Genomic DNA, 26,023 nt, shown 5'->3' with positions numbered 1-26,023 from the left:
CTCTTATCTTAATCTAGTACAAATTCCATACTAACTTTTTTTTTTAAAAAGAAATAAAATCCAGAAGCAATAATGTAATACCAATGGACTACTTCACAACAGGAGAGTTAAGGCAGTGACAGACCAGGAAGTGTTTTCATAACATAGAACAGACAAGGAACTAACTTGGGCAACATGAAGTGCCAACAAGGTAGAGCCCAAAGCCTAACGGAAGAACAGGATAAAGTCCATGAACAAGAAACAAAACTAAAGTCAGATAAATGATAAATCAACAGATGATGAGATATCTAACTTAACTACTGTTAAGAAAATGAGCATTTTAAATTAAATATTAGGGCAGCAGAAAGGCCTGAGGGTGGACACCAGGAAGAATTTCCCAATGATGAAGGCTGTAGCTGCCACACCTTGGGCCACCTGCAGGGAATGTGGTGGTGTAGCCTTCTCTTCCGGTTCTTAGAAATCAGCCAGCCTAACCTTGGGACTGTATCCCAGGAGCATCTGAGAACTGCTCTGAGGAATCAGACAGGCCTGGGCCTGAGTTTATGCTCTGCTGCTCACCAACCTGAGACAGATCTTTTGATCAACCTTCACCTCAGACTTCCCATCTATAAATGGAATAACAGCTGCCCACAAGGATTCTGTGATGTTGATATGATATGATGCCTTGGGTAAACTGGGTAGCAAAGTAGTGGGTATGTTCCCACTATTGGGTTCACATCCTACAAGAACACAAAGGTAAACTAACCATTTCCTAAAAAAACAGAACATATAATTCATATTTTAAAATAACTCCAACGTTGGGGCGCCTGGGTGGCTCAGTCAGTTAAGCATCCGACTCTTGATTTCCGTTTAGTCATGATCTCAGGGTTGTGAGATGGAGCCCCGTGTTGGGCTCTGCGCTCAGCATGGAGCCTGCTTAAAATTCTTTCTACTTTTCCCTCTGTTCCTCCCCTCCGTCTCTCTCTCTCTCTCCCTCTAAAAAAAAAAAAAAAATCCAACGAGAAATGTTTTATATATGTCCTCATGCATATCCTATGTTTATCTATAAATATACTAATCCATGTCTACATATAATATGTAGTATGTACACATATACTTGTAAATTTTTACCATATGAAACATTTTTAAAGGTGCAGCCTCACTGTAAAAAAAAAATGGGAATAGTAATACTATGTACCTCGTAGGCAATATGAGAATTAAATGAGTTCATAATATAAAGAGCACATAGAACAATGCCTAGGGTACAGCGAGTGCTATTTCATTTTTAGTTATCTATTATCATTACCAATGCAGAATGAAAAGACCGCACTGCTTTGAGGTGTTCTTTGTGCCAAGCTATCTGCCAGGTACTAGGAATTCAGGAGCAAACAAGATGGACTCAGGTCCTACCCACATGAAGCATCCTACCCTGTAAAACAGCTAAATATTGAACAAAGAAACACAAAACTACAGAAGTTGCAAACCGTAACAAAGGCTATGAAGGAAAAGAGGCTGAGTAATGTGAGAGACATGTGCCTTCGAGAAGGGTGATAAATTTGTATCTGTTAGCCACATGCTGAGTCCTTTTCCCCAAAGACAGTACCACAGCATTTATGAGATGGCTGTGGGATGCATGATGGGAGGCATGGCCAGAGAGCACGTGCCCAGATGGGACTCAAACCATAGCCTTGTATGACCAGTACCATGCTCCCAACCAATAATCTGAGACTCTGTTCATGAAAATACTCCTCTTCCAACGTCACCTCACAAACTGTATCTTTGTTAGTCATTAATTTTGCATGTACTCATCAGTTTAATAAATGGTTACTTATTAACTACATATATTATATATACATAATATATATAGGCTATCAGGGTCCCTACCTATAGAACCTTACAGCAGAGTAACTCAGCAGCCACTTACTCCTAAACTCCAAACAATCCACTATTCAAATGCAAAATTATATATTCATTTACTATTGACTTACAAATGAAGCTTAGTTGGCCAAAAGTGCCATATTTCATCAAATCTGAAACACCACTGAAGTACTAGTAAGTACTAGTAAGAAAGAAAAAATGCTGCCAATTTATTGTAGATATCATCAACTATAAGACACATCCCAATTTTAGAAGTGTTATAATGTAAAAAAAAGTGGGTCTATAGTAACAACATTCCTGTCCTTTGGTAAAATGAAATTGTTCTCCTATACTTACAGAAATTATTTTGAACATCCCCAATTATGTTTCTATAGAAGAATGAGTTTGAGGTGAGAAAGTCAAATTGCTTTCTCATGGTTACACTGGTACATTTAGATCAAGACCATTTTGGATTTCTGAAATAGAGATTTGGTTCTTAGATGCAAGGGCAACAGATAGTAGTACCAGAAACATCACTGTTGAGGGTCCCCTTTCCAACTACACTTCTAAATGCCTGATTCCAAAAGTGGCCTACACAACTTAGCAAACATATGGAAAAGGCAGGTGGCACCTTTGAGCAGGGTAGTCACCTCAACAAAACAACAAGGTGGCCAAAAAGGAAATAAAGAATGAAAAAGAAAGACCAGAATTTCAATAAAGGAGACTCACAGTATCACATAGCATGTACTAGTAGAAAGGATATTGCAGAGTCAGAAGACCTGAGGTCTAATACCCATTCTGATATTGGCCAGGAAACTTTCTGGGTTTATTTCCTCATTTGCCAAACAGATAAGAGACCAGCTGGATTGTAAGGTTCCCTTTCTGGTATTAAAACATCCTAATTGAGAGGCTCAAAAATACTGGCTCTTGTTCCCTACTTAATCTACAAGACCTAACTTACAGGAATTCCTGGCTTATGTTTAAAATGACCTTGCATAGCTCTATATTTCTTGAAAAAATTTACAATCTCAACTTCAAGTGTGCTTATAAAATCCTTAAACTTTCTCAGGGAAGAAATCTTCCTTATTTTTCATTTTATTTTCTCTCCCTACTTCAACTGGACTCTTTCCCTTTTTTCATAAACTATAAAACTGGCTTGGTTTGGTTTTTTGGCTCAAAAATTTCTAAACATTCCAACAGGGCTCTGGAAGACATCTACAAGTGTTGGAGTTTTTTGTTTTTTCTAACTCAAATCAATATTGCAACACTGTGACCTTTAGCACAAATGTACCATCAACTGAAACTTAAGAAAACAGAGGAAACAAAATTCCCTAGCCATCTCCAGGTCTATTACTAACCTCAGAATTAATTTGTGACCACCCTTTTTAAAAAAAGTTTATAAGGTGATATTGTTGTGGCTGTTTTTCTAGTGGGAGTGGAAATAGGTTTAAACATGTGGCATGAGGGGGAAAAAAAAAAAAGGGCGCCTGGGTGGCTCAGTTGGTTAAACATGTGGCATGAGAAAGAGAAGATTTGGGGGATTTAGAGGTTTTTCTGCATTAAACACCATAGTCTGTAACCCCTCTAATACAGGAGATAATTTGGTTTGGATCTCAGACCTCTTAGACCCTTAATAACAGATTAATCACATGATTAGGATAAATGAAGACCACTCCAGCAACAGAAAGCTAAACTAGATGATCTTTTAAGGCCTAATTATTTCCTGAGAGTCTAGGAAAAAAGAACTTCCAGTTCTGTGAGAAAAGGATTGCTAAATACTGCTAAGGGCAGATTAAAGATCCTGATTCTTTAGACACTTCTCTAGACTCTCCTCCTACTAAGATAGCAGACCTATCTGAGGCTAGGATTTTTCAGAAACTCAGATGAGCAGGACGCCAGGCGAGAATGACATCGCTATAACAAATCCCTTTTTCCCTTCTGCCTAGGCCGCCTTCAATTGTCCTTTAAATTATACAATAAGAATCTCCAGAAAACTTTCCCAAATAAACCCAACTTTTTCCTCCTTGCCAAAGTTATCTAGCCAAATGTCTGTCCTCATGTGGTCTGGTAAGTAAGTGCAGCTATTGAGTGCATACTTATCCTTGCACACTTTTGGAATGTGATCTTCTCAAGAAATGAATTAAGTCTGTCCAATATTCAGTATAAACAGAATTAGGAGTAAAGTGTAAGAAAGGAGGAGAGAAGGAAACTAACTTTAGTTCAGTGTGTATTACATCACACATGCCTTATGTAAATTGTTTCAATTATTCTGTACAGTGAACCCAGATTATCCTGCACTGCACCATTTCTAAGATGCACATTTTCTCACTTTTTAACATCTCTTAAATCTGGAAGCATCTGACAACTAATGGCATGTCACAATTTTAATTAGCGATCATTTTCTACTGTTAGCAGTAGACAAAATAATGGTGCACCTTAGAAGTGATGGTGTCTCAGATACTATTTTTACGGAACTGGAAAACAGGAATTTAGAAACGGATTAAGAAAAGTGCCCAGGGTTATTACACAGACTGTAAGGGACTAGCCAGACTTCAAATGTGATTTGGTTTGATTCCAAAGTCTTTCTATACAGCCTACCTAACATAGAGACTTTGAACATAGCAAGAATTTTCAACAGTCAGCGTTATTCAAAAACTAGCAACCTTGGGTATTAAGTTTTCAGGGACAGAGGAGTTCACACTGCCTGGTGGAGACACTGCAAATAGTTGGTTAAAGTCCCTGCCAACCTTAAACTTCTAGGAGTCTTCTGGGCTATGCTGACTCTGGGGTGCAGAACCCACCCTTCTGCTAAGTCTATAATCTGCAGGGGGAAAAACAACAACAAGGGACAGCCTTACCGTCTCCCCGCAATTTGCTACTGAGACATTCCTCCTCCTACCTCTCAATCCAGACACTCACTCTCCCAGCTGAGTTAATCCTGGACCACCTCACCTCTCACTCCCAAATAGGGACAGTCTAGATGCCGCCCCCATCCGGCCATTCATCATCGCGGGGGGCAGAGAATTCCCCAGGTTTGCAGGGCTCCCACACCCGAATCTTGGCTCGGCCACGCTACTTAGGCCAGCTGCCCAGATCATGTCCCCACCCCACAAATCCAGCAAAGCTCCTTCCACCCCAGGAGGTCCCCGACTTGGGGCCACACTCTCGCGGCTCCAGGCACCCGCCGAGGTCCGGCCCCGGAGGGCCCAGCCGCGGCCTGGAGCAGGACGTTGGGCCCAGCGAGGCCAGGAACTCTCGGAGGCCTGGAAGAGAGAGTCTCGGCTGGACTCACGGAGGAAGGAGCGCGATAGGAGGCGGGCGGCTGCCAGGCCGCTGCTGCCAGATGCCATGATCGCGGTGACAGCGGCAGCAGCAAGAGCTGCGGTCATCCACCAATGACACTCCCAAGCCCCCGAGGACCTGGCAAGGGCCAAGGCTCAAAGAGGAAATGGGTGGCCATAGCAGTCGCCTGAACGAATTTCCCGCCGCAGAGACCTCTTCGCCGAACACTGGGGATCGCAGGTGGAGGGGGGAAAAGGTATCTGAACGCGGAAGTGGACGATAACTTGGCCGTTCCCCGGAAATGGGGCTTTGATCTAACATTCATTACAACGGCAGCTTAGAGTAAACCCCACGCGAGGCCGGTCGGCCCTTAAGCATTATGGGAAATGTAGTTTGGTGGCCTCGACCAGTTTGTAGTTTAAGTAGCGGCTTGCGGGAGGCGGAGCGAGCCACAAAGAGGGTACTCATACCCAGGGGATGGGGTGGCAAGAGGAATGAGGAAATCGTGGCGAGGTGCGAAGAGCAGTGCAGAACTTTGCGTATCCCTAAATCAATCTGCACTTTGATTTAGCTCGGCTGGCATGTGGAGAGGCTAATACTCATCACCGGCCCCCCCGTGTGAGGATCTGGAAGAATTACCGATGGTAACAAAGTGAGTTCATGGCTACTGTCCGGTCAAGGTAAGGAAGTGACGAGATAGACCATAAGCTACCTTACTGACACTTAATTTCTTGGAATACGGATCTTTTGGTTAAACAAGCTATGATACAGCCTTTGAGTAGCACTAAGTGAATGAGAGTGACTTTTCCCTGGGGATCCCGGAGGACTGAAGTTATAGATCAAATGTGGTTGCTCCCTGTTTAAACCAACCGGTCACTCCTGTAAGAGCTTTAGAAGGAACCTCAGAGTCCCAGAGGCAAGGGGTAAACAGAAGACAAAGTAATCCATCTCCCTGCCTCCAACCATGTTCCTGAGATTCCTCATCGTTCTCATCGTGGAATTATGATCCTAATTTACTTAAGTAGTAATTATAATTTACACTGAGCTGTCTGATGTATGAGTAGGATTACCCAACGGAGATTGCCCAATATTTCTTCCATGACCCAGATATTGTCAGCGCGGGGTTGGACTTGACTACTCACAAATGCCTCCTTCATCTAATGTATTATGTCCTTGCAATCATTTATTTAAATACTATCAATGGCTTCCATATAGGCCCAGTATGAAGACTCATTTTCAATAGCAAAGTTCTTCCTGAGCCTTCACATGATAATAGTTATATCTCCAGTTTTAGTTAATTGGTAAAATGCATGGTGACAAAAAATATAATTCTGGTATGATTTTAATGAATTTTTATTTCCACAACGACAAGGATTTTAGTTTGTTTGGTACACTGATGTATCCCCACCTGGCACAAAAAGAGAATTCATTATTTATTGAGTTATTTTTTGAGCATTATTTGTTGAATTGATAGATAAGAAATACCATATACATTTATATATTGAATCCACACACAATGTTTAATGGACCTAATCACTCACAATCACTCACAATAACTACACCTCCACCCTAATTCTGTAGCTCACTGGTGGGAGACAGTTGCAGTAGATACCAATTATACTACTCATTTTTATATGCAGATTGATTTTGAAGTCAAACAGACCTGGATTCAAATTCCAGTTCTGATGCTAGCTTATGTTATCTCTGGGTCTCAGGTTTTCTCACTGAGATGGCGTGAAAATCCCTATCTCATAATAGTGTTGTGAGCAGTTAATGCATTAATATGTAAAGTTGTTTGTACCTTGTAAACATTTAGTAAATGGTAGTTATTACTATTAAAGATAAGAACTTTCTTCTTCACATGGCAGGATATTTTGAAGTTTTTATTTATTTCTTTTTTTATTTATTTGACAGAGAGACAGACAGACAGAGAGAGCACAAGCAGGGGGAGCAGCAGAGGGAGAGGGAGAAGCAGGCTCTCCACTGAGCAGGAAGCCCGATGTGGGGCTCAATCCCAGGACTCTGGGATCATGACCTGAGCCAAAGGCAGGCACTTAACCGACTGAGCCACCCGGGCGCCCCTGTTTTGAAGTTTTTAGTGATATGAGTAACCAGATGTGGAATAGGACATTTCCATTTGTATCAAAACTTTGGCTAAAGCCCCAGAGCTGAGGGCAACAGGCCATAAGAACTCCACATTCTAAGGAGGGCAGCCTAGGAGCTAGCTCCCTCCAGATTTTGATAAGAAGAGGTCAGACTTGTCTTTGGATCCTCACACTCACATCCTAACAGCTCAAATAAGCAAAAGGACTGGAATTCATTGAACAAGGGAATTCTGAGTCATGAGTTGTCCCCTGAATGCTACCCTCTCCCCTCACCCCTGAGACAGATTGGTGGCAGAGACTCCTTACAAAAAGGACTGGCATTAAATCCAGGCTAAATCCCTGCAGAACCCCAGAAATCCACGAGCCTACCTCAGGGCCCTAGAGCAGATAAAGTCAAAGAGTGCTCAGGAAAACTTGAGTTGGGATGTCATACCTAAACATACAGACTAATGCCTGCTTCCTGACTGGAGAACTCAAGGCACGAGGTTGGCTGGGCCAACGCTTGTTTGCAGGCAGGGCATCGTTTGGTATGGCAAGATGTGTAATATTCCCATGGGTAAAATTGATTCCAGAAAAGAAAGCTGAGCTTCCATCTAAGGATCCTCTGCTGGGTCAAGGGACTATAAGCATAAAAGACCATGGAAGATCCTCCAGGGACAGGAGGGAGATGATGGTAGAGAGGGGTTTACAAGAGGTCAGCCAAAGAGTGCATAACTCATCAGGATACTATGCAGATGAAATTTCCTGGGCAGGGTGGGAGGAGAGGAGCCAATGAAAGACTCACAAAGAGCCAGCATTCCAGAGTGTAAGGACCAGAGAGAACCTCAGATTGCACCATTTAAGAGATTTTATCCAAACCTTACCCCACCCCTGCTGGAGCCAAGAGCAAGGGAAGTGAAGAGGAGGAGGAGTAAAAGGAGGAGAAAACAGACCTTGACTCCTTCCCAGCTGAGGTTGTGGAGCCGCAGATCATGCCAGACATCAGAGCAGGTTAAGGGGCTTTGAATTAGGTATAAGATTTATGTTTTGAATTGGATTGAAGAGGACTTAGAATTATTAATTTTTAAAATAGGCTATTTTTCCAATGAATAAAAAATCAAAAGTTACAAAATTTATATAGTGAGAAATCTTCCTTCTACCTGTTTCCCCACCATCTAGTTCTCCCTGGGTGAAATCAATATTACCCAATTTCTTGTGTATCCTTCCAGATCTATTTTGCATATATGCAAGCATACATATATATCCATCCTCCCACCCCCTACATCACCCTTCTATGTTGCCACTAATGTGAGAAGAAAAGAGGACAACTGAGACTTAAGAACAGGGCTGGTAGGGGAGTCAGGAGACCAGCAATAAAGGCAACTAGTGTCCATGCTGACTACCCCAGGGCAGTGTCTTTTTCTGCTTAACTTAACCTGAAGTAGTCCCTGCTCTTTGCAACCAAGAATCTTGACAGGTCTGAGCTAAGTAAAGAGGTTCAATCTATTGGAACAAAGTCTCTCATTTGCATTGTTTTTAAGGAAATAAATCAGCTATAGTCACTGATATTTATAATCCAATCAGACCAGAAAAGAGAATCTGACCAAGAGTCTGGTAGATTCTCTACTTGATAAAGGAAATATTTATATATATATACATATATATATATATATGTATATATATATGAGGAGTTATAGTTCTGTATTTTACCTTGATTTTATTATGAGCCCCATTCTGCCAGGATTTCAGATCCATCTCCTTTCACCAGAGTTTTGTCTAAATTTGTGAAGTAGTGTTGGGGTGAGGTGGATGAGGTGGAAGAAGCATTTGATCCTCTGTCCACGCAGGCAGCCTCTCATCTGTGCATCCTTCTATATCATGCCTTCCTCCTACTTGCAACGCTCCTTTTGGTCTGGCCCTATCAGCCATCTCTGGGCTCTTCTCAGACAAGTGAGAACCACTCAGCTCCTCTGGTTCTGTGTTGGACCATAGCAAATATCCCTGCTTGCCTAGACACACCATTTAGCAGAATCTTATAACCAGTCAGCTTTCTCTCTCTCTCTCCATCTTTCCATCTCTCTCTCTCTTTCTTGGGGGCAACAAGTTCCTGGGCTATGAACCAAGTCATCTCCCCCCTCCAAATTCATATTCTGAAGTCCTAACACCCAGTTTGACTGTATTCGGAGTAAAGAAGTAATTAAGGTTAAATTAGGTAAGTTAGGGTTAAACACCAATATAATTAGTGTTCTTATGAGAAGAAATACCAGAGAGCTCTCTGTTCCACCATGTGAGAACATAGTGAGAAGGCAGCCATCCGCAAGCCAGCAGGAGAGCTCTTACCAGGAAACTAATTAGCTAGCACCTTAATCTTGGACTTTCAGACCTCAGAGCTGTGAGAAATAAATTTCTAATGTTTAAGCCACCCAGTCTGTAATATTGCCTTATGGCAACCTGAACACATGAATACACCCTGCTTCATATAACCTTTTTGGTGATTCTTTTGACTACTCACCTCTCTCCACCTTCAAGCAGGGGGGCTGGGGAAAATCAACACCTAAGCTCTCCTGCTCCCTGCCTCTTTCCTAGCCTGGGATCCTTTTCTGGTCTTGGAAACATTAATTCTCATTTTTGGCCTAAATCTAAGTTGTTTCTGTCATTCTCAGGGGCTTTTAGGTACACATTCCTTTCCTGGGGCAGTGGATTGAGAAGGCCAGAAAGAAATTGGTGAGGGCAAGGAGTAGAAATATCAGGGAGAAGAGGGCCAAAGAATAGAAGGAGATACTGGAAGGAAAAGCATCAGTTAATATTACAGATTACCTTCCTGCTACAATCTGGATGTGCCAAAGCTTTGTGTGCGTTCACCTAGGCAGGCCGACTCTGCCATGTGGAAATGGGACAAAAGGAACCTTCTCTAGTCCCTCAGCTCAGGGTGCTGTAACAAAGTACCACAGACTGGATGGCTTATAAGCAACAGAAATTTATTTCTCACAGTTCTGGAGGCTGGACGTCCAAGATCAATCAGGGTGCCGCCATGGTTGGGTTCTGGCGAGGACCCTCTTCTGGGCTGTCTTCTTTATAGCCTCACCTGGCAGAAAGAGGGCAAGACAGTGCTCTGAGGTCCCTTTTATAAGGACCCTGATCCCATTCGTGGGGTTCCACCCTCATGACCTAATTACCTCCCAAAGGCCCCACCTCCTCATGCCATCACATTGGGGAGTAGGTCTCAACATAGGAATGGGGGTCTGGGCCTAGTTCTGCCAACTTCTTTCTGGGGAAAAAACAAAACTGCCAGCTGCCTTCCAAAAGGAGAAAAGCTGCCTCATCCTCAGTGATACAGGCACACGAAGAGAAACAAATGGTAGCCATGAGAGGCTGATGAGCCAGCCTGAGCCCTTTAGGCGCCACTATAGGTATGACTAATCCCTTCATAAAACAAATGTAGAGAATAGGAGCTTGTATCCTTGGCCTTCCTTATGGAAGATGGTACAACACAAATCAGAAACACTTGACCTCAGACACAGCTTCAGCTTTTGGAAAACTACAAGAAATGAGTCAGAAAGACTGGGGATTATTTTCACCCGAAGTGCAGCTTCAAAGAGAGGCAGAATCACACAGCACAATTCTAAGAACCAGCTAACTAACACCACTGGCTGATTTGAGCAGAGGCAGGCTCTTTCCCTCTCCCCTTCCAGGGACGGGCACTGCCACCTTGGCTGTCTTGAGGACAAAGAACTTTCTGAAATGCACTTGCAGGGCCCTCCTGAGAGCTTCTTACACTTCTTTGAATGATTGTCCCACTCAGCATCTGCAAAGGGGAGGTTTCATCTGCACTGGATCCTTACGGGAGTGTCAAGAGCTTTGACCGCCCCTTTAGAGGAAGTGGTTTCCAAATATAATTTCTTTTCCCCATACTTGAGCCCTGTTGCGGAATTGGTGCCCTGAATACCCTGTGCAAGAGTATCCTGGGGCCCAACTCCTGCAGAAGGGAAGGGAAGGGAAGAGAGCAAGGTTGGCAAGAGGGAGAGGTCCAGCTGCGTGCAGGTCCAGTGACAGTCTTGGCCAAAGCCCTTCAGAATTGCCCTGAACTGGACAAGATTTTCAGGCTTCTATACCCCTGCATGGATTGTCACCAAGATGTGAACAGCCCTGGGAGGGGTGTGATCATATGGTATGGTTGAGGCAGCCGTCTGTGTTCAGGAAATTCCTGAAAGGGTTGGGGGAGCTGGGAGACAGCTGAAGACTCTCTACCAACAGCACTCCCCGTTAAGAGGGCAGCGTGTCCTTCACTGAAGGGGCATCTGGGTGGTACATCACACTCTCCACCAGATGCCCCTTCCAGGAGAGAGTCTGATAAGAAAGCAAGAGTCAATCCTCAGGAAAACCATAAAGAAGACAGCTTGGTTGAGGGACAGAGTGTCCCTCTTTTCCCCTTCTTTTGAAGGCTGACATGCTGCCCAGTACTGGGTCCGGCCAGTCTCTCACCACCTCGAAGAACTTCTGTAGACAGTGCCCTGTTTCTCAGGGCAATGCTGTCGCCGCGGGATTAAACACACTAGGACTTTGGCCTAGTTTGAGAGTCCCTTCCAAGTTACATGTTTGTTGTACACTTTAATGGAGATTGTGTCTTCACACAAATGAGCAAGTCATGTTGAGAATTTCTGGAATTATACCCAGGAAAGCTGTTTCTCCACCCACCTCTGATCCTTCTAGAATAACTTTCCTTCTTCATCAGGTACATCTTCTGGAAGTTCTCTCTGTCTCTTTCTCTCTCTCTCTTTGTGTGTGTGTGTGTATTGTTTAATTTTTTTGTAGCAGATGAACATCCAAGATACCAGGAGAGAACAAGATTCCCTGAGACTCTGGAATGTAGCTGAAGACATTGTGACGTGTGTCCTACTCTGCAGCCTGGTAGAAGGGCAAAGAAGGAATTAGTACTAAAGGAGAGAAAAGCGGTGCCCTGGGGCCTATGGAAAAGAAAGGAGAGGATTCTTGGGAAGCTGGTGGTGGCCTGAGAAAGGACTGTAAGGTGGTGGAGAGTGACCCATGTTCCTGGAAGATGAAGCACTCCACAAAAAACGACTCAAACAGCTACCAAGTTATGGCAGCTCTGGCTCAGGCTCCATCACTCATCTGTGATCAACATTTTCATCTCTTGGGGCTATGAAGGCTGCCTTTTTCATTGGGCCTTCATATATTTGTGCAATAAGTGAGAGTGTTGGGCTTTGAAGTCTGATATCCCCTGACAGAAGTTGAAAGGATCTACATGGATCCAAAAGGATGCATACCTTTCAATCCATTCTGAAACATTATCTAACATGCCCTCCAAATTATTACTTCATTCTCTAGAAAGATGAACCTTTATTTAACTTCTTTCATGGTTAATACAAAAGTAATATACTTGTTCATTATAAATTTTGCAGATAATTTCTACTTTGGGATTTATTCTTTTCAATATCTTCCAAGTGTTCTCCAAGGTTAACATATTATTTTTTATAACGAGAAAAAAATCAATAGTTTTGTTTTTTTTATGGATGAAATGATGTGATTAGGACCCAGACTGTGTGAAGCTCTCTGTTAGCTTGTAGATTTTTGTCTGGTAGAGATGTAAATAGTTTCTATCCAGCAGAAAACTCAACCCTCAAAGTTTATGGTATCATTGCCCTGTTGGATATTTCCCAGTTGTATATGTCACTTGGATATCTCTGTGCCTCCCTTTCTTCTCTTATCAGCAGGGCTAATAATAGTACTTATCTCATAGGTTTGTTGTGTGGATTAAATGAGATACTCCACATAAAACTCTTAGAAAAGAGACTATAATTGGTGGTAAACACTCAATAAATGTTGCCTATTATTAAAAGCTCATTTAACTGAAAAATCTAGGGTGTATCCTTCAGGTATAGTGCAAGTAAGTCGTGAGGTCTCATGTCCTCAGAATTCCAACCGAACCCTTCACTAAGAGAATGCTTCTGTCCTGACTCCTCTAGCAAGAACATTGGGACTACGCGATTGGACAGACTTGGGTGCACTTTTCAGTGCTGGGGCCAGGGGGGTGCGCAACAGCGGGCAGCAGGTGTTTCAGGTGGAGGCAAAGGCACACAAGAGACTCTGGAATCTGTGTCCCGCTATCATGGATTAAGACCCTAATTTTGTACACAACCCCAATACCCCTGCTTATCTCTACTTCATGATTTTAGGCTAAGACTTTCAAATGCTTAGTAACAGCTGACACGGGATCTTTCCTTAGAAAGGATTTTCTGTGAACTTAGCCCAAAAACAGGCAAGATGAAATAATAAACAGAAAGGAAACAAGATTTAAATTGGAAAACAAATGAAAATATCCTCTACATGTCCACCCAGTTCTGGTGAAGGTGACACAGCTCACAAGCATATGGGACAGAATATACATGGGCTTCACCATCAAACGGTCCAGAACTTAGACCTCCGCCAGGCACTCACAGCAGTATCAGCTCGGAAAAATCACCTACTCTCTCTGAATCTCAGATTCCTCACTTATTTTTAATGAAGTTCAAGGAGCGACTCATATGCTCTGCTTTGTTCCCCATATTCAGAAAGTAGCAATGAGATCTGACATTCTGTTCCTCTTGATGTTTAATGAGTCTGAAGGAGGCAGAAAATGACCCAGCTGGCTGTTTTCTCTGAGAGAAATCGGTGAGAGCGGTCCAGGCTGCCGAAGTCCATGTTCTCAGGAAACATTGATTGCTACGCCCCCGTCTCCTACCGAGCAGTGTCCCAGTGATCCTGGAGTACTGCTTCAAGACTAGTCCACCTTGCAGATCCACCATCCTCTGTTTTGGGTGACGCAATTCCCAAACAACTGTCCCTCCTCTACACCCACCTCAAAGAGAGGTCACATCCTGTGAGCCCAAGTTGGTCCACCCTACTTATCTAAGGGAAGCTGTTTTCAAAAGTTCCCAGATGATTTCTTGCCTCTGCCTTTGCCATGACATAGGTGGCAATTTCTCTTGCTGAAGAAGAGGAGACCCCCCCCCTGCCGCCCCGTACACACACACACACACCTTCACAAATTTAATCTCTGGGGAGTACCCCTCTTGTACGGCTTCCACAAACCATACATTTTTTTATATAAAATATGGATCATAACACCTACCTCCCAGGGTTATTATAAGGAAGAGAAGAAACAATATGTACAAAAAGTACATTGCACACTCCCTGGCACATGTAAGGTCCCTGGTGGTGTTAGTTCACCTTTCCTCTGATGAAATTAGTTATTTTTATGGTGGTATCGGAGCTGACATTTAAGTAATGCCTCTGAGTAAAAGAGATGACCAAAAGTTTTAGATCTTCCTGAAAGTGACATAAAACCAGACAGGCACTTAATGTATCAAGCTATTGAATATGATCAACTAATTTTTTTTTAAAGATTTTATTTATTTATTTGACTCATTTTTAAAAAGATAGGGGTGCCGGGCTAACTCAGTTGGGAGAAATGTAACTCTTGATCTCGGGGTTGTAGGTTTGAGCCCCACGTTGGGCATAGAGATTACTTAAAAATAAAATCTTAAAAAAAATAAAGAGTGCAATCTGTTGCCTCCTGAGGAAGCTAACAGCGGGTTGTCTTCCTGGAGCCTTAAGCCCACCTGCTGGATCTGTCCAGCCCAGTTGTCCTCACTCGTGACAGGAAGCAACCCAGATTCACAGCTCTGGTTTTTCCAACAACTACTCTCTGGAGGCAGCTCCTCGGGGCAGACTTGAGTGTCACTTATCAGGGTCTGGCAGATGTGGCTCTGAATGGCACTCTAGGTTTTGCAGTCAATTTGTTTCGTTGTCAGAGGCAATCACAGTGTTCCAAGAGACCTTCTGTACATTCAGACCCCCAGGTGGAAGCAGTTAAGAGTTAAGAACACAGGTGTCAGGTGTCAGATGGGGGGTGAGGGGGTGGCAAACACAAAGCAGTGAGGGCAACAGGTTTCATTTAACTCCAGGTTCTTCTCACATTCCATTTTATTCTGAAAATTAATCAGAACTGGGGAAGCAAAACCCCTGTCATCAAAAACAATATGCGAACAGGAGTGAAGAGAAACGCCATGCCCTAAGTCATATATTTAGAATGGAACAGATCAAGGAGTACCCCCCCCCCCACATCCCTGAACCTGGTCCGCTCTGAGTCAAAGCAACCGTTGGAGCCAACAGGGACCACTGGGGCATTGGCTCAGGGATGTTCCTTCAAGATCTAAGCTATCAGAATCTCACAAGTGAGGCATCTCAGGAATTTATATTTTTAAAAAGCTCCCCAAATGATCCTCATGTAGCTCCTGGCATATGGCAGCTCCCTGCTTTTGACCAGTAGTAGTTCTTAGGAGTTCATACTCAACGCCTTGGTTATACTCTTTATGCCATACACATGGGCAGTGCCAGCAGGTCCTGAGGACAACAGCATGTTGCAAAGAGAAACAGTGTTTCAAAGTATTTACCAGTTGGGAAACAATTAGAAATTGGCTCAATCATGTTGGGTTGTCTTCTTTCTCTCTCTCTTTGCTGCCTTCCCCCACCCCCATGTAACAGTCATCTGGCATGATCATGAGAGGACAAGAAAGAGGACAGCAAAGTCTTTCATTGTTTTTTGTTTTTGTTTTTTAACTTTTATTTTGAAAGAATTACAGATTTACAGGAAGTGCAATGATAGTTCAGGAGGTGGAGGATGCCTTGTTACTACTGAATGGTGGTGAAAGTTCGGCTTCCCACTTGGCCAATTCTGGCACCATCCAGGAAGGGAGGGGGAATGGCCCCATTATTGCTGGGTGGGGATGGACATCCAGCATCCCACATGGCTTTCACTGATACCCTTTTGGGGGAGGGGGAGCTTTATTATTACTGAGTAGGAATGAAGGGCCAGCTCCCCACCAGGTCTTCTTTGAAGGGGTAGGGGGTACCTTGAGCAAGGATGGAAGTTTAGGTCACCCCCTTGGCCTTTGTTGACAGAGGTGGGGATGGGCCCTGTTTTTTTCTCCATACTGTTTGGCTGGGGTAGAGTGGTGTCTTTGTTCAGAATGCTGTAGAAGAATACCATAACCTGGGTGGCTTATAAACAAGAGAAATTTATTTCTCACAGTCTGGAGGCTGGGAAATCCAAGACTAAGGGGCTGGCAGATTCACTGATGAGTGCTCACTTCCTGGTTCATAGACAGATGTGTCTCCATGTCCAAAAATCTTCAATCACCATAGGATAAATGTTTGTGAGATACTAAGTGCTAAAAAAGAAGTTAAAACTGTGATTTTACACAATATCAACTTGGTGAGATAAAGTAGAAAATATTTTATCTTAACTGCTAGCACTTCACCCCAAACTGTCTTTTCTGCCTCATTTCCCATTACAGACATTAGCTTATCCTACACATATCTTTACAGTACTCAACCTCGCAAGCATATCCTAACATTTTCACAATTCTGTGAATTGTACCTTTGCTTTAATTATAAAATAAAAGAACTCTGATATCTTGAGAGGTCATCAGTGGGGAATAAGCCTTAAATGATAGCAAAATAAATGTGAAGTTTTAGGAAAATGTAAGAAGCCATTGAAGTCTCCCCCCTGATGTGGAAAAGATGTTAGGATTCAAAGCCAATGGCCAAGAATTCTTGAGATGTTGGTGCAAAAAGGTAGTTTTATTAATGAATGGGGACAGCACCTGTGGGCAGAAAGAGCTGTACTGGGGTCAGGAGGAGGGGCCCATTGTATACTTTCAAGTTGGGAGGGGGTTAGGGATAGCACAAGCCTCCAACGTATTTTGGCGACAAGGTTTCCAGGACCCTGAGGGGCTAGCTAATGTTAGGAAGAGGTCATTTATTACTGTTTAGTAAACCCTCAGTTAAGAAACCCTTCAGATGTATATCGATGGGTTATATGCTTGGGGGAGGATTGCCAGCATGTATCTTGGTGGGGGGTAGAGATAAAGGAAGTTTCCAAAGGAATTTTTATATGTTAAATAGACTTACAGGATCCTGGGGGTCCGGCTAAGATTGCCTTCTGCCCTTAGCAAAGTATTAACAGCGAGGCAGCTGAGTCCTTAGAGGAAGGCCACTCTGCCTGTTTCAAAGACTTGTCAGTGGGCTGTAGGCAGTAAGGACATTTAATAGTTTCTCCTCTGCCTTTGTTTCCCACATTATCCCAACCCCCATTGTCAATGCCTGAGGCTACCCCTTCCCAGCTATCCTCACCCTTCAGCCTGCAGACTGCTTGCTTGTTACTTCCTACACCTCAAGCAGCCTGCTGTTCACTATAACCTGCTGCCCCCTGGGTGCAGTTGGGGGGAGGGAGGGAGGGGAAGGGCACACTGTGATCGTCCAAGGCCTTAATCTGCCTCACCACTTTGAGCTGGAAAAAGTAAGGAAAGGGCATCCAAAGGGAGGTGCCTAGAGCTTGATAAGTAGCTGAATCATCTTGTCCGCTGGTTAATAGCTAACTGGCTTGCCTCCTTTATTGCCCCTACAGACTTGGCTATCTTCTAGGGTTGCGTGGCTGTTTGCCTTTCCCATGGCAAGAAAGGAGGTGTTTTCTCTCACTGCCAATGCAATATAAGAACAAAACATTGAGCAGACAAAGGACAAAGATGCCAAAGGAAACCTGTTCTACAAAACTATCTGGATTCAGTGGTTGAGAAGGAATTTAATGATTAGAACCAATCAATCACTTGTTCGTTCAACAAATATTTATTCAGGATTGCCTCCGTGTCTGGACGAAGGCACGGTGGTGAGTTAAATGATGAGCAAGGAGACTTTCTGGAAAGGCTCCAGCTGGGGCCACCGAAGGAGCCAGTAACAACCAGGCCACAGGTCCGACGTTTACCTTAGCTTCACACAGGTTTTCATTTCTCTTTATTACTCATTCACTATGGACAGAAGTAGCAGGTAAGGTCTGGGGTTAGGAGACCTGGAATTTGGTCCTGGTACTGATTAAGACTTTTAAAGGTATACCTTTCTGTATGCATTAAACTTCCCCATCTGTCGAATGGTAATGCATTTCTGCCTCTCCTACATTGTTCAGCACTATTTGGGGGATCAAATGTGGACAGTAATAGAAGACTCTGAGTAAATGGATATTATCATATTAGCTAAATGCCTCCAATTCAGGCACCCCAGTTGTACATGGCACTGCCTCAGCTCTATAATGAATGAATGAGAAAACCCAACTTATCCCTGACAGCTTGAGAAACTGCAGTGTTATTCATGCCTCAGAGCCACATGGAGTCTGGTTCATACTGTATCCCTGGATGACAAAAAGCAATTCTTGCAAAGCCAATGAGCCATTGCCTCTGATCCTTGGATGGTGCGGACAGAACCCAAATTGATTTCCTGCATTAAAGGCATAGACAATGCAGGAAAGATTTGTTGCTAATTCCCAAGCCCTTGCAGACACTCAACAAATGATGTTAATGATGTTGGCTATGAATTAGGGGCCTGAAGTCTGCCTTTGATGAAATCCTGCCAGATGTTCACAAACGTGATTTGGACCCATGGAAAGAAGCAGCCAGAGAGCAAAGAACAGCCTCCTTTCCCAGGTCAGCAAGGAGAGCTGAGGTCAGCCTGATGCTGAGCTCTTCGGACCTGGTACCAAGTCCCTGTCTATGACGAAAACTGCAGAGAGGAAAGTACATCTCTGGAGACAAACATTCTATTCTAGGACATCATGACCCTGTGGGGTATTTATACGGGTCAAAGCTGTCTTTTTAAAGGGGTTCTGTCTCTTGTTTTGTTAACTGACACACTCTAAAGAGTCCAGCCCACTTTTATACTCAGTTTGGAGAATAGACATGAAAAGAAAATTGTCCCAAGAAAATAATTCACATGATTATCATTCATTATTTAAATATTTCTTGAAAGCTTAGTCTGCGTTCCCCACGAGTCAGAGGACAGGAGCTACATTTTATATTTACATTTCTTTTGGGTATCTGCCCTCCTCCATCTCCCCCCCCGCCACTGAACCCCGACTCCTACCGCTGTGCTATGTACACAATCGGCAGTTAATAAATGCTTGTGGGGTTTTTCTTCCTTAAGATTTTATTTATTTATTTGAGAGAGAGAGAGCGAGCATGAGCCAGGTGAGGGGCAGGGGGAGAGGGAGAAGCAGACTCCCCACTGTGCAGGGAGCCCGACACGGGGCTCAATCCCAGGACCCTGGGATCATGACCTGAGCTGAAGGCAGATGACCAATCGACCGAGCCACCCAGGCGCCCCAATAAATGCTTGTTAATAACTGAATGTCTTATTCTTCCAGACAAAAATTTGAATGTTTATAAGCAACATTATTCATAATTGTGAGGAAGCGGAGACAACCATGTCCATCAACTGATGAATAGATAAATAAAATGTGGTATATCCATACAATGGAATATTATTCAGCAATAAAAATAAATGAAGTACATGCTGCATCATGGGTGAGCCTTGAAAACACTGTGCAAAGTGAAATAAGCCAGTCCCTAAAGACCACATGTTGTATGATCCCTTTTATATGAGATGTCCAGAATAGGCCTATCTATAGAGACGGAATTAGATTGGTAGTTGCCTACGGCTGGAGGGAATGGGAAGAATTGGGGAGGAGTAGTAAAGGATATAGGGTTTCTTTTTGAGGTGTTTGAAAAGGTTCTAGGATCAACTGGTAATTGTCACACAATTCTGTGAATGTCCTAAAAACCATTGAATTATACACTTTAAACGAGTGATTATATGGTATGTGAATTACAGGTCAATAAAGGACCTTTTGAAAGAAGAACAATGCAGACATCTTTACAAAGATGGGCACAGAAAAATAAGAACTGGTCTAGATGCCCAAAGGTAGGAATACTAGGCAGGTATACTCATTTCCTGGAGGTGGCAGTAACACATTGCCACCAACGTAGTGGCTAAAAAACACAAGCTTATTCTCTTACTGTTCTGGAGGTCAGCAGTCTGAAATCAAGGTGTTGGCAGTGCCACATCCCTCATGGAGGTTTGGAAAGAGAACGCTTTTCTTTTCTAGCTTCCCCGGGTCACCCACAGTCCTTGGCTCATGACCCTTTCTCTCATCTTCCAAGTGCACCACACCCCACCTCTGCTTTCTTATCATTTCTTTTTCTAACTCTGACCCTCCTGCCTCCCCCTTATAAGGACCCCTGTAGTGGGCCCACCTCCATGATCCAGGATACTTCCTCCCATCCCAAGATCCTTAATCACATCTGCAAAGGACGCTTAGGCATGTAAAAAACCACCAAACTCCTTTCCAAAGTGACTCCCTTTTTGGATTCCCACCAGCAATGTGTGAGCGTTGTGGTTCCAGCTGTGTTTTCAGTGTTTTACTCTGCTTACTTTGGTTCCTGTGGCAGGCACACTTTCCCACGTGGCATCTTTCTGCCTTTTCTTTGCTGTTGGTAGAACTCTCTGGGGGGTGGGGGGTAGGCAGGATATATCTAGCCCTAGGTAATGGATCATGATAGTTCCAAGTCACCATGACAATCCTGTTCCCTACCCACTGAGCCTCCCTTCAAGCTAGATGTAATCTTTGGTCCCAGTTCTGGCCAATGAGACATGAGGAGAGAGATTATCTAATAAAGAACCTTCTGGGAGAGCTTTTGCTTTTCCACTATAAGGAGACAAATATATATATCCTTTGACCTTACTTCCTTATTTCTGTCTTGAATGTGGACATGATGGCTGAGATTGCAGCAACCCTACTTCCATCATAATGAAAAGACCAAGAGAATCATAGAAGCACCTAACATCCATGACCCCCCCCCCAATCACCCTGTTTAATTAGGCAACTGTTGATGTGGTGTTCCATTACCTGCTATTAAACACAATCCTAATGGATACAGCTTTTTCCTTTCACTAATGTGTGGAAGGCAAACACTGTTAGTTAACTCACAGGCATTTTCCTTTCTTTCCCTTCATCTTTGTTTTGTGGCCCACATATTTGTCTTTCAGACATATTGCTTTAGAGTTTATTTTGGGGAGGACCCCATTGGGAGAGATAATGAAAAGTTAGTGTATTCTGGGTCTGCCATGTTCAATGAAATTTCATGTATTTTTACCTTCATGAGTTGTGCGATTCTTATTTTAAACAAGGAAACCCACAAGCTGACTTGGAAACTTGCCGGATGTAGAGTACAGATTAAAAAAGCAGACCTGTAGAAGAGGCAATACCATTCATGAGGCCCACCGGTTGATTGCAAATGACAGAAAATCTATTCAAACTTATGCTTTTTAAAAAAGTGTTGGAGTTTATTGACTCATACAACCAAACTTTGGAAAAAGCAAAAATAGCTTTAGAGATAATGGATCTTGGCATGAAAAGCCATTGGGACTCCAAACTTAGAGTCTATTTTCCATCTCTATGTGACCAACTGTGGCCCTGGAATATGGCCTCCAGGAGCTCCAGGCTCATATTCTAATAGCACGATGGCTAGAGAGGAAGAGAGAATTCTCTCACTCAGATCCAGTCTTTGAAATCCAAGAGAAAGACTCTGATCATCCCAACTTAACTCATATGCTTACCTCTCAGGTTGGTTTTCCTATTTGAATGTTTTGCTTTCTGTCTTTCTGTCTTTTGTGTGAGAGATCTTCTGTGATTTGTCTAGTAATCCTTAGTTCTCTGCTTATTTTTGAGAGGGAGGGCCTAAAAACATGACTGAAACCTCCATACACCCAGGTGGAACTTAGTCACTGTGAGCTTCACCTCAAAGTTGACTTGGCTGGGCCATTTAGTGGAAGAACCTCCGCTGTCCATATATTCAGATCTTTCCCCTTGGGCTGGTCAGATTCCCCAGAGAAAATTCTCTGGGTTTCCTGCCTGGAAGTGTCTAACTGCCAATGTTTTGAAACTAGGGTAACTAACTCATCCTGGTTTATTCAGGACTGTCCTGGTTTTAAAACTGAAAGTCCCTAGCCTGGGAATGCCTACCATCCCAGGAAAATTGAGATGGTTGCACGGGCTATGCCATTATTCTGGGAGTTGACTAGCGAAAGAGAGTTGGGTGAGCTCATCATCTTGCATGTACACATTCAGGTAATCCACTGTTTTCATTATGGTACCCCACCCCCATAGGTACCTAGTGCCCCTTAGTCTAGAGACCTTCTGTTTGACCCACTCCAGAGAATAAATTTCCAGTCTTCTGCTGGGATTGGGGAGGGTAGAACAGACCTGAAGAACTGACTACTTCCTGAACAGACTGCCAACCAATCTCCTTATTCAAGTCCCTATTTCCAGAGACGTCTGGTACCACCAATTCCAGAGTCCTTGGGGCTTCCATAATGTGTATCAAGTTGGTTATTATATTTCCCCACCATTACTTACAATTTACCCTTTTTGTATTTGTTTAATCACTTACCACTCATATTTCTGCTTTCCGGAGTCCAATTTTTATAGCTATTGTCCCTTCACCCATTCTCCGAATTTCTCTGAGTTTATAAGTTGAAAAAATCCTTTTAGTAGGGCTTTAGGGGGGAATGAAAGCAATTAGGTATATTCAAAACGCCACATTTGCCTTCCAGTCTACAAGAATAATCTTTTTAAACACACTTTATCCAAATATCTCAATGCCTTGGGGAATGTAGGTCTCAGAGCTCCCTGCTATTGTCCACTGAGAGTCACTATCTTCTACCATTTGAAAGTACAACTTATAGATTCTTTCTGGTATTAGCTTACTGATTTCCATCATGTCTTAACACAATAAAAAAAAGATACAGACTATAAAATCACAATAGAGGTAAAAGTTGACAGTAATGAGGAGTTCCCTAAAGACTTAATATACTCAACACTTATAATACAAAAGCAGCCATAGAAAATATGTAAATAAATGAGTGTGGCTGTGGTCCAATAACACTTTTTTAAAAACAGGCAGCCATCTGGATTTTACCCATAGGACAGTATTTGCTAACCTCTGTTCTACACTATCAAGATTCTGGCCCCAATTCCATTATGTATGGATTTTTTTTTTTAAAGATTTTATTTATTTATTTGACAGAGAGACAGCGAGAGAGGGAACACAAGCAGGGGGAGTGGGAGAGGGAGAAGCAGGCTTCCTGCTGAGCAGGGAGCCCGAAGCAGGGGCTTGATTCCAGGACCCTGGGATCATGACCTGAGCCAAAGGCAGACACTTAATGACTGAGCCACCCAGGCACCCCTGTGTATGGATTTGTGGGGAGGAGTCCCGCACCAACAGAGAATTCGTGGACATCGCTGGGCGTCCCACAATTCATCTCAGTTCTGACACTATTTACCTGGAGATGTGACAGATCCCACAGGTTAAGGACTCAGTCCCACAAGACTGCCCATATCCCCACCTCAACATGCTGACTCTTGATCTTGGGGTTATGAGTTCAAGCCTTACGTTGGGTGTAGAGATTACTTAAAAAAGAAAAAAAAACTTAAAAAAAAAGTTAAAGGGTCATCATTATAGATGCCAGAAGATCCACTATGCAAGTGAGACAAATGGTCCAAGAGGAGGTGGGCATGGGATGGCTTTGGTAGACACAACAGCTTCAGGCCCGAAGATGGATAAAGGGGTGGCTTAGTCAGCTCAGGCTGCTGTAACAAAATACCATAGTCTTAAACAATAGACATTTATTTTTCACAGTTCAAGGGGCTAGAAACTCCCAGATCAAAGTGCTAACCAATTCAGTTTCTATTGAGAACCTTCTTTCTGGCTTGCAGATGGCTATATTCTCCCTGTGTCTTCATGGATTGGGGGGAATGGCATGGGGGGGATTGGGGGAGACAGGTATAGTGGTAGAGAGAGAGAGAAACTAAGATCTCTGGTGTCTCTTCTTATAAGGGCACTGATCCCATCATGAAGGCCCCACTTTTAAAATGATTTCATATAAACCTAACCACCTCCGGAAGGCCCCACCTCCAAATACCATCACACTGGGAGTTAGAGCTTCATCGTATGAGTTTTACAGGGACACAAACATTTAGTCCATAACAGGGTGAGATGCTAAGATTAAATATTCAGGAATAAATGAATAGATAAATGAATGAATAAATAAAAAAATATTCAGAACAGGAGAACTGATCTAGGACTGAGCCAGGGACAGTAGTCAAGCCCTCTTGCCTGGGCACATGGGCATCTGTCATGTGGTTAGGCATGAGGTTGGAGACAAAGGCAGGATGGAGTGGGCAGGCTGAGATCAGAGGCAGCAGGAGGGGTTTGGTGGTTTTCCCCCAACAGCCACACTGAGGGAAGAGCTATCTCTGCTGAAGGATGTGGTCCTAGGAGAAGTGGGAACACAGGCCCCAACCACCTCAGCCCAGGACTCCCATGGTGATCTCTTTGAGCTCAGGACAGCACCAGCAGTCACATGTGATGACCTGAGGCCCTGGGACCATCAGCATTGATTTGTTTGTGGGATATAACTTCTCTATTATTCACCATTTAACAAAGATCCTGGATAATGTCTGATTCCCAGGAAGAAAAAGGAGCCATTAATAGAATTTCTAGATAAAGGAATGTCATTTTCCTACTATGCTCATTGTGTCATGCCACATCTAGAATCTCGCCTGCAGTTCTGAGAGCCATTTTTAGTGTAGAATTACTAGGCATTCTACATAGACTAAGGAGACTGGGAGATTGGGAGGGAGGGAGGGATTCAAAGAAGGAAGATTAAAGGAAGAACATTTCTGCCTTCAAATATTTTAAGAGATCATGGGGGCAGTTTGCAGAATTGGCAAGAAAGTAGATTTTGTCATCTTAAATTCTTAAAAAAGAATTTTTGGACAATTAGAACTTTCCCAACCATGGCAGAGAAGTCATACATTTCCTGTAACTGGAACTGATAAAAAATGAGAAGCCTGCCTTTCAGACACCATTCCTGCCTTGTGTATCCAGTGGACCTACTGGACACCCATTCTGTTCTCTTCAACAGCACTACTCAGATTTAATATGCAACGAACCACCTGGAAATTATTAAAATGCAGACCGATTCCAGAGGTCTGGGGCAGGCCTGAGATTCTGCGTATCTAACAAGCTCCCAGGTGATGCCAAGGCTGCAGCTCTGTGGATCTCACCTTGAATTGCAAGGCCCTGTGGCTGAGGCTCCCAGACTTAGTGTACATTGGAGTTACCTGGGGAAGGGGCACTGGGGGAAAAAGGTAATGATGCGTGGGGCTCTCACTCAGAGAGTTTAGTTAGCATGGAGTGTGGCCTGGGCATCAGGAGTTTTACAAGCTCTCCAAGTGGTCCTAATATACAGCGAAGTTTAAGGACCACATCTCTTGGCCTGTCAAAATCATTCAACACTGGCTCAAAGATTACTTCTGTAAAGATCTTTAATTGAAATGTAATTATCGGGTGCCTGGGTGGCTCAGTTGGTTAAGCGACTGCCTTCGGCTCAGGTCATGATCCTGGAGTCCTGGGATCGAGTCCCGCATCGGGCTCCCTGCTCAGCAGGGAGTCTGCTTCTCCCTCTGACCCTCCTCCCTGTCATGCTGTCTGTCTCTCATTCTCTCTCTCTCAAATAAATAAATAAAATCTTTAAAAAAGAAAAAAGAAATGTAATTATCTGGGGTTAGCCAGGTCTTCTTACTCATGCATAGTTAACCCAGGTTCAACATTTTGGAGGAAAACTGTGTAGTGATTATTAATTCTCATAATCTGTGGGACATTAGACCACCACAGAGTGCCTCAAGTCCCTTCCAAATGGAAGATAAAACTATCTCCCCGGATTCAAAATCTGTGATTCGAAATCTCCTTTGGCAGTACATTCATTTGACCACAAGGTGGTGATAAAGTAACAAAATATGATCCAACGAACCTCTCAGAAACGTGGGCTGACTGTGACCTATGCTTGCAGAGCATATAGTCTCCGACCCCGCT

General features: G+C 43.4%; 1 protein-coding gene across 1 annotated transcript in view; it reads right to left on the bottom strand.

Moving 5' to 3' along the window:
* SUCLG1 (succinate-CoA ligase GDP/ADP-forming subunit alpha) overlaps nt 1-5,371 on the bottom strand; it is a 31,442-nt gene extending 26,071 nt beyond the window's left edge. The window contains exon 1 of the mRNA XM_021697799.1: nt 5,129-5,371. Coding sequence (XP_021553474.1) covers nt 5,129-5,225 — 97 coding nt within the window. The 5' untranslated portion in view covers nt 5,226-5,371. The remainder of the gene's footprint in view (nt 1-5,128) is intronic.
* Between the last annotated feature and the right edge of the window lie 20,652 nt (nt 5,372-26,023).

The sequence above is a fragment of the Neomonachus schauinslandi genome, chromosome 10, assembly GCF_002201575.2.
Source record: "Neomonachus schauinslandi chromosome 10, ASM220157v2, whole genome shotgun sequence".
In the NCBI taxonomy this organism is placed as follows: Eukaryota; Metazoa; Chordata; class Mammalia; order Carnivora; family Phocidae; genus Neomonachus; species Neomonachus schauinslandi.
The sequence above is the reverse complement of the archived record's forward strand: the minus strand, read 5'-3'. Positions and strand labels throughout refer to the sequence as shown.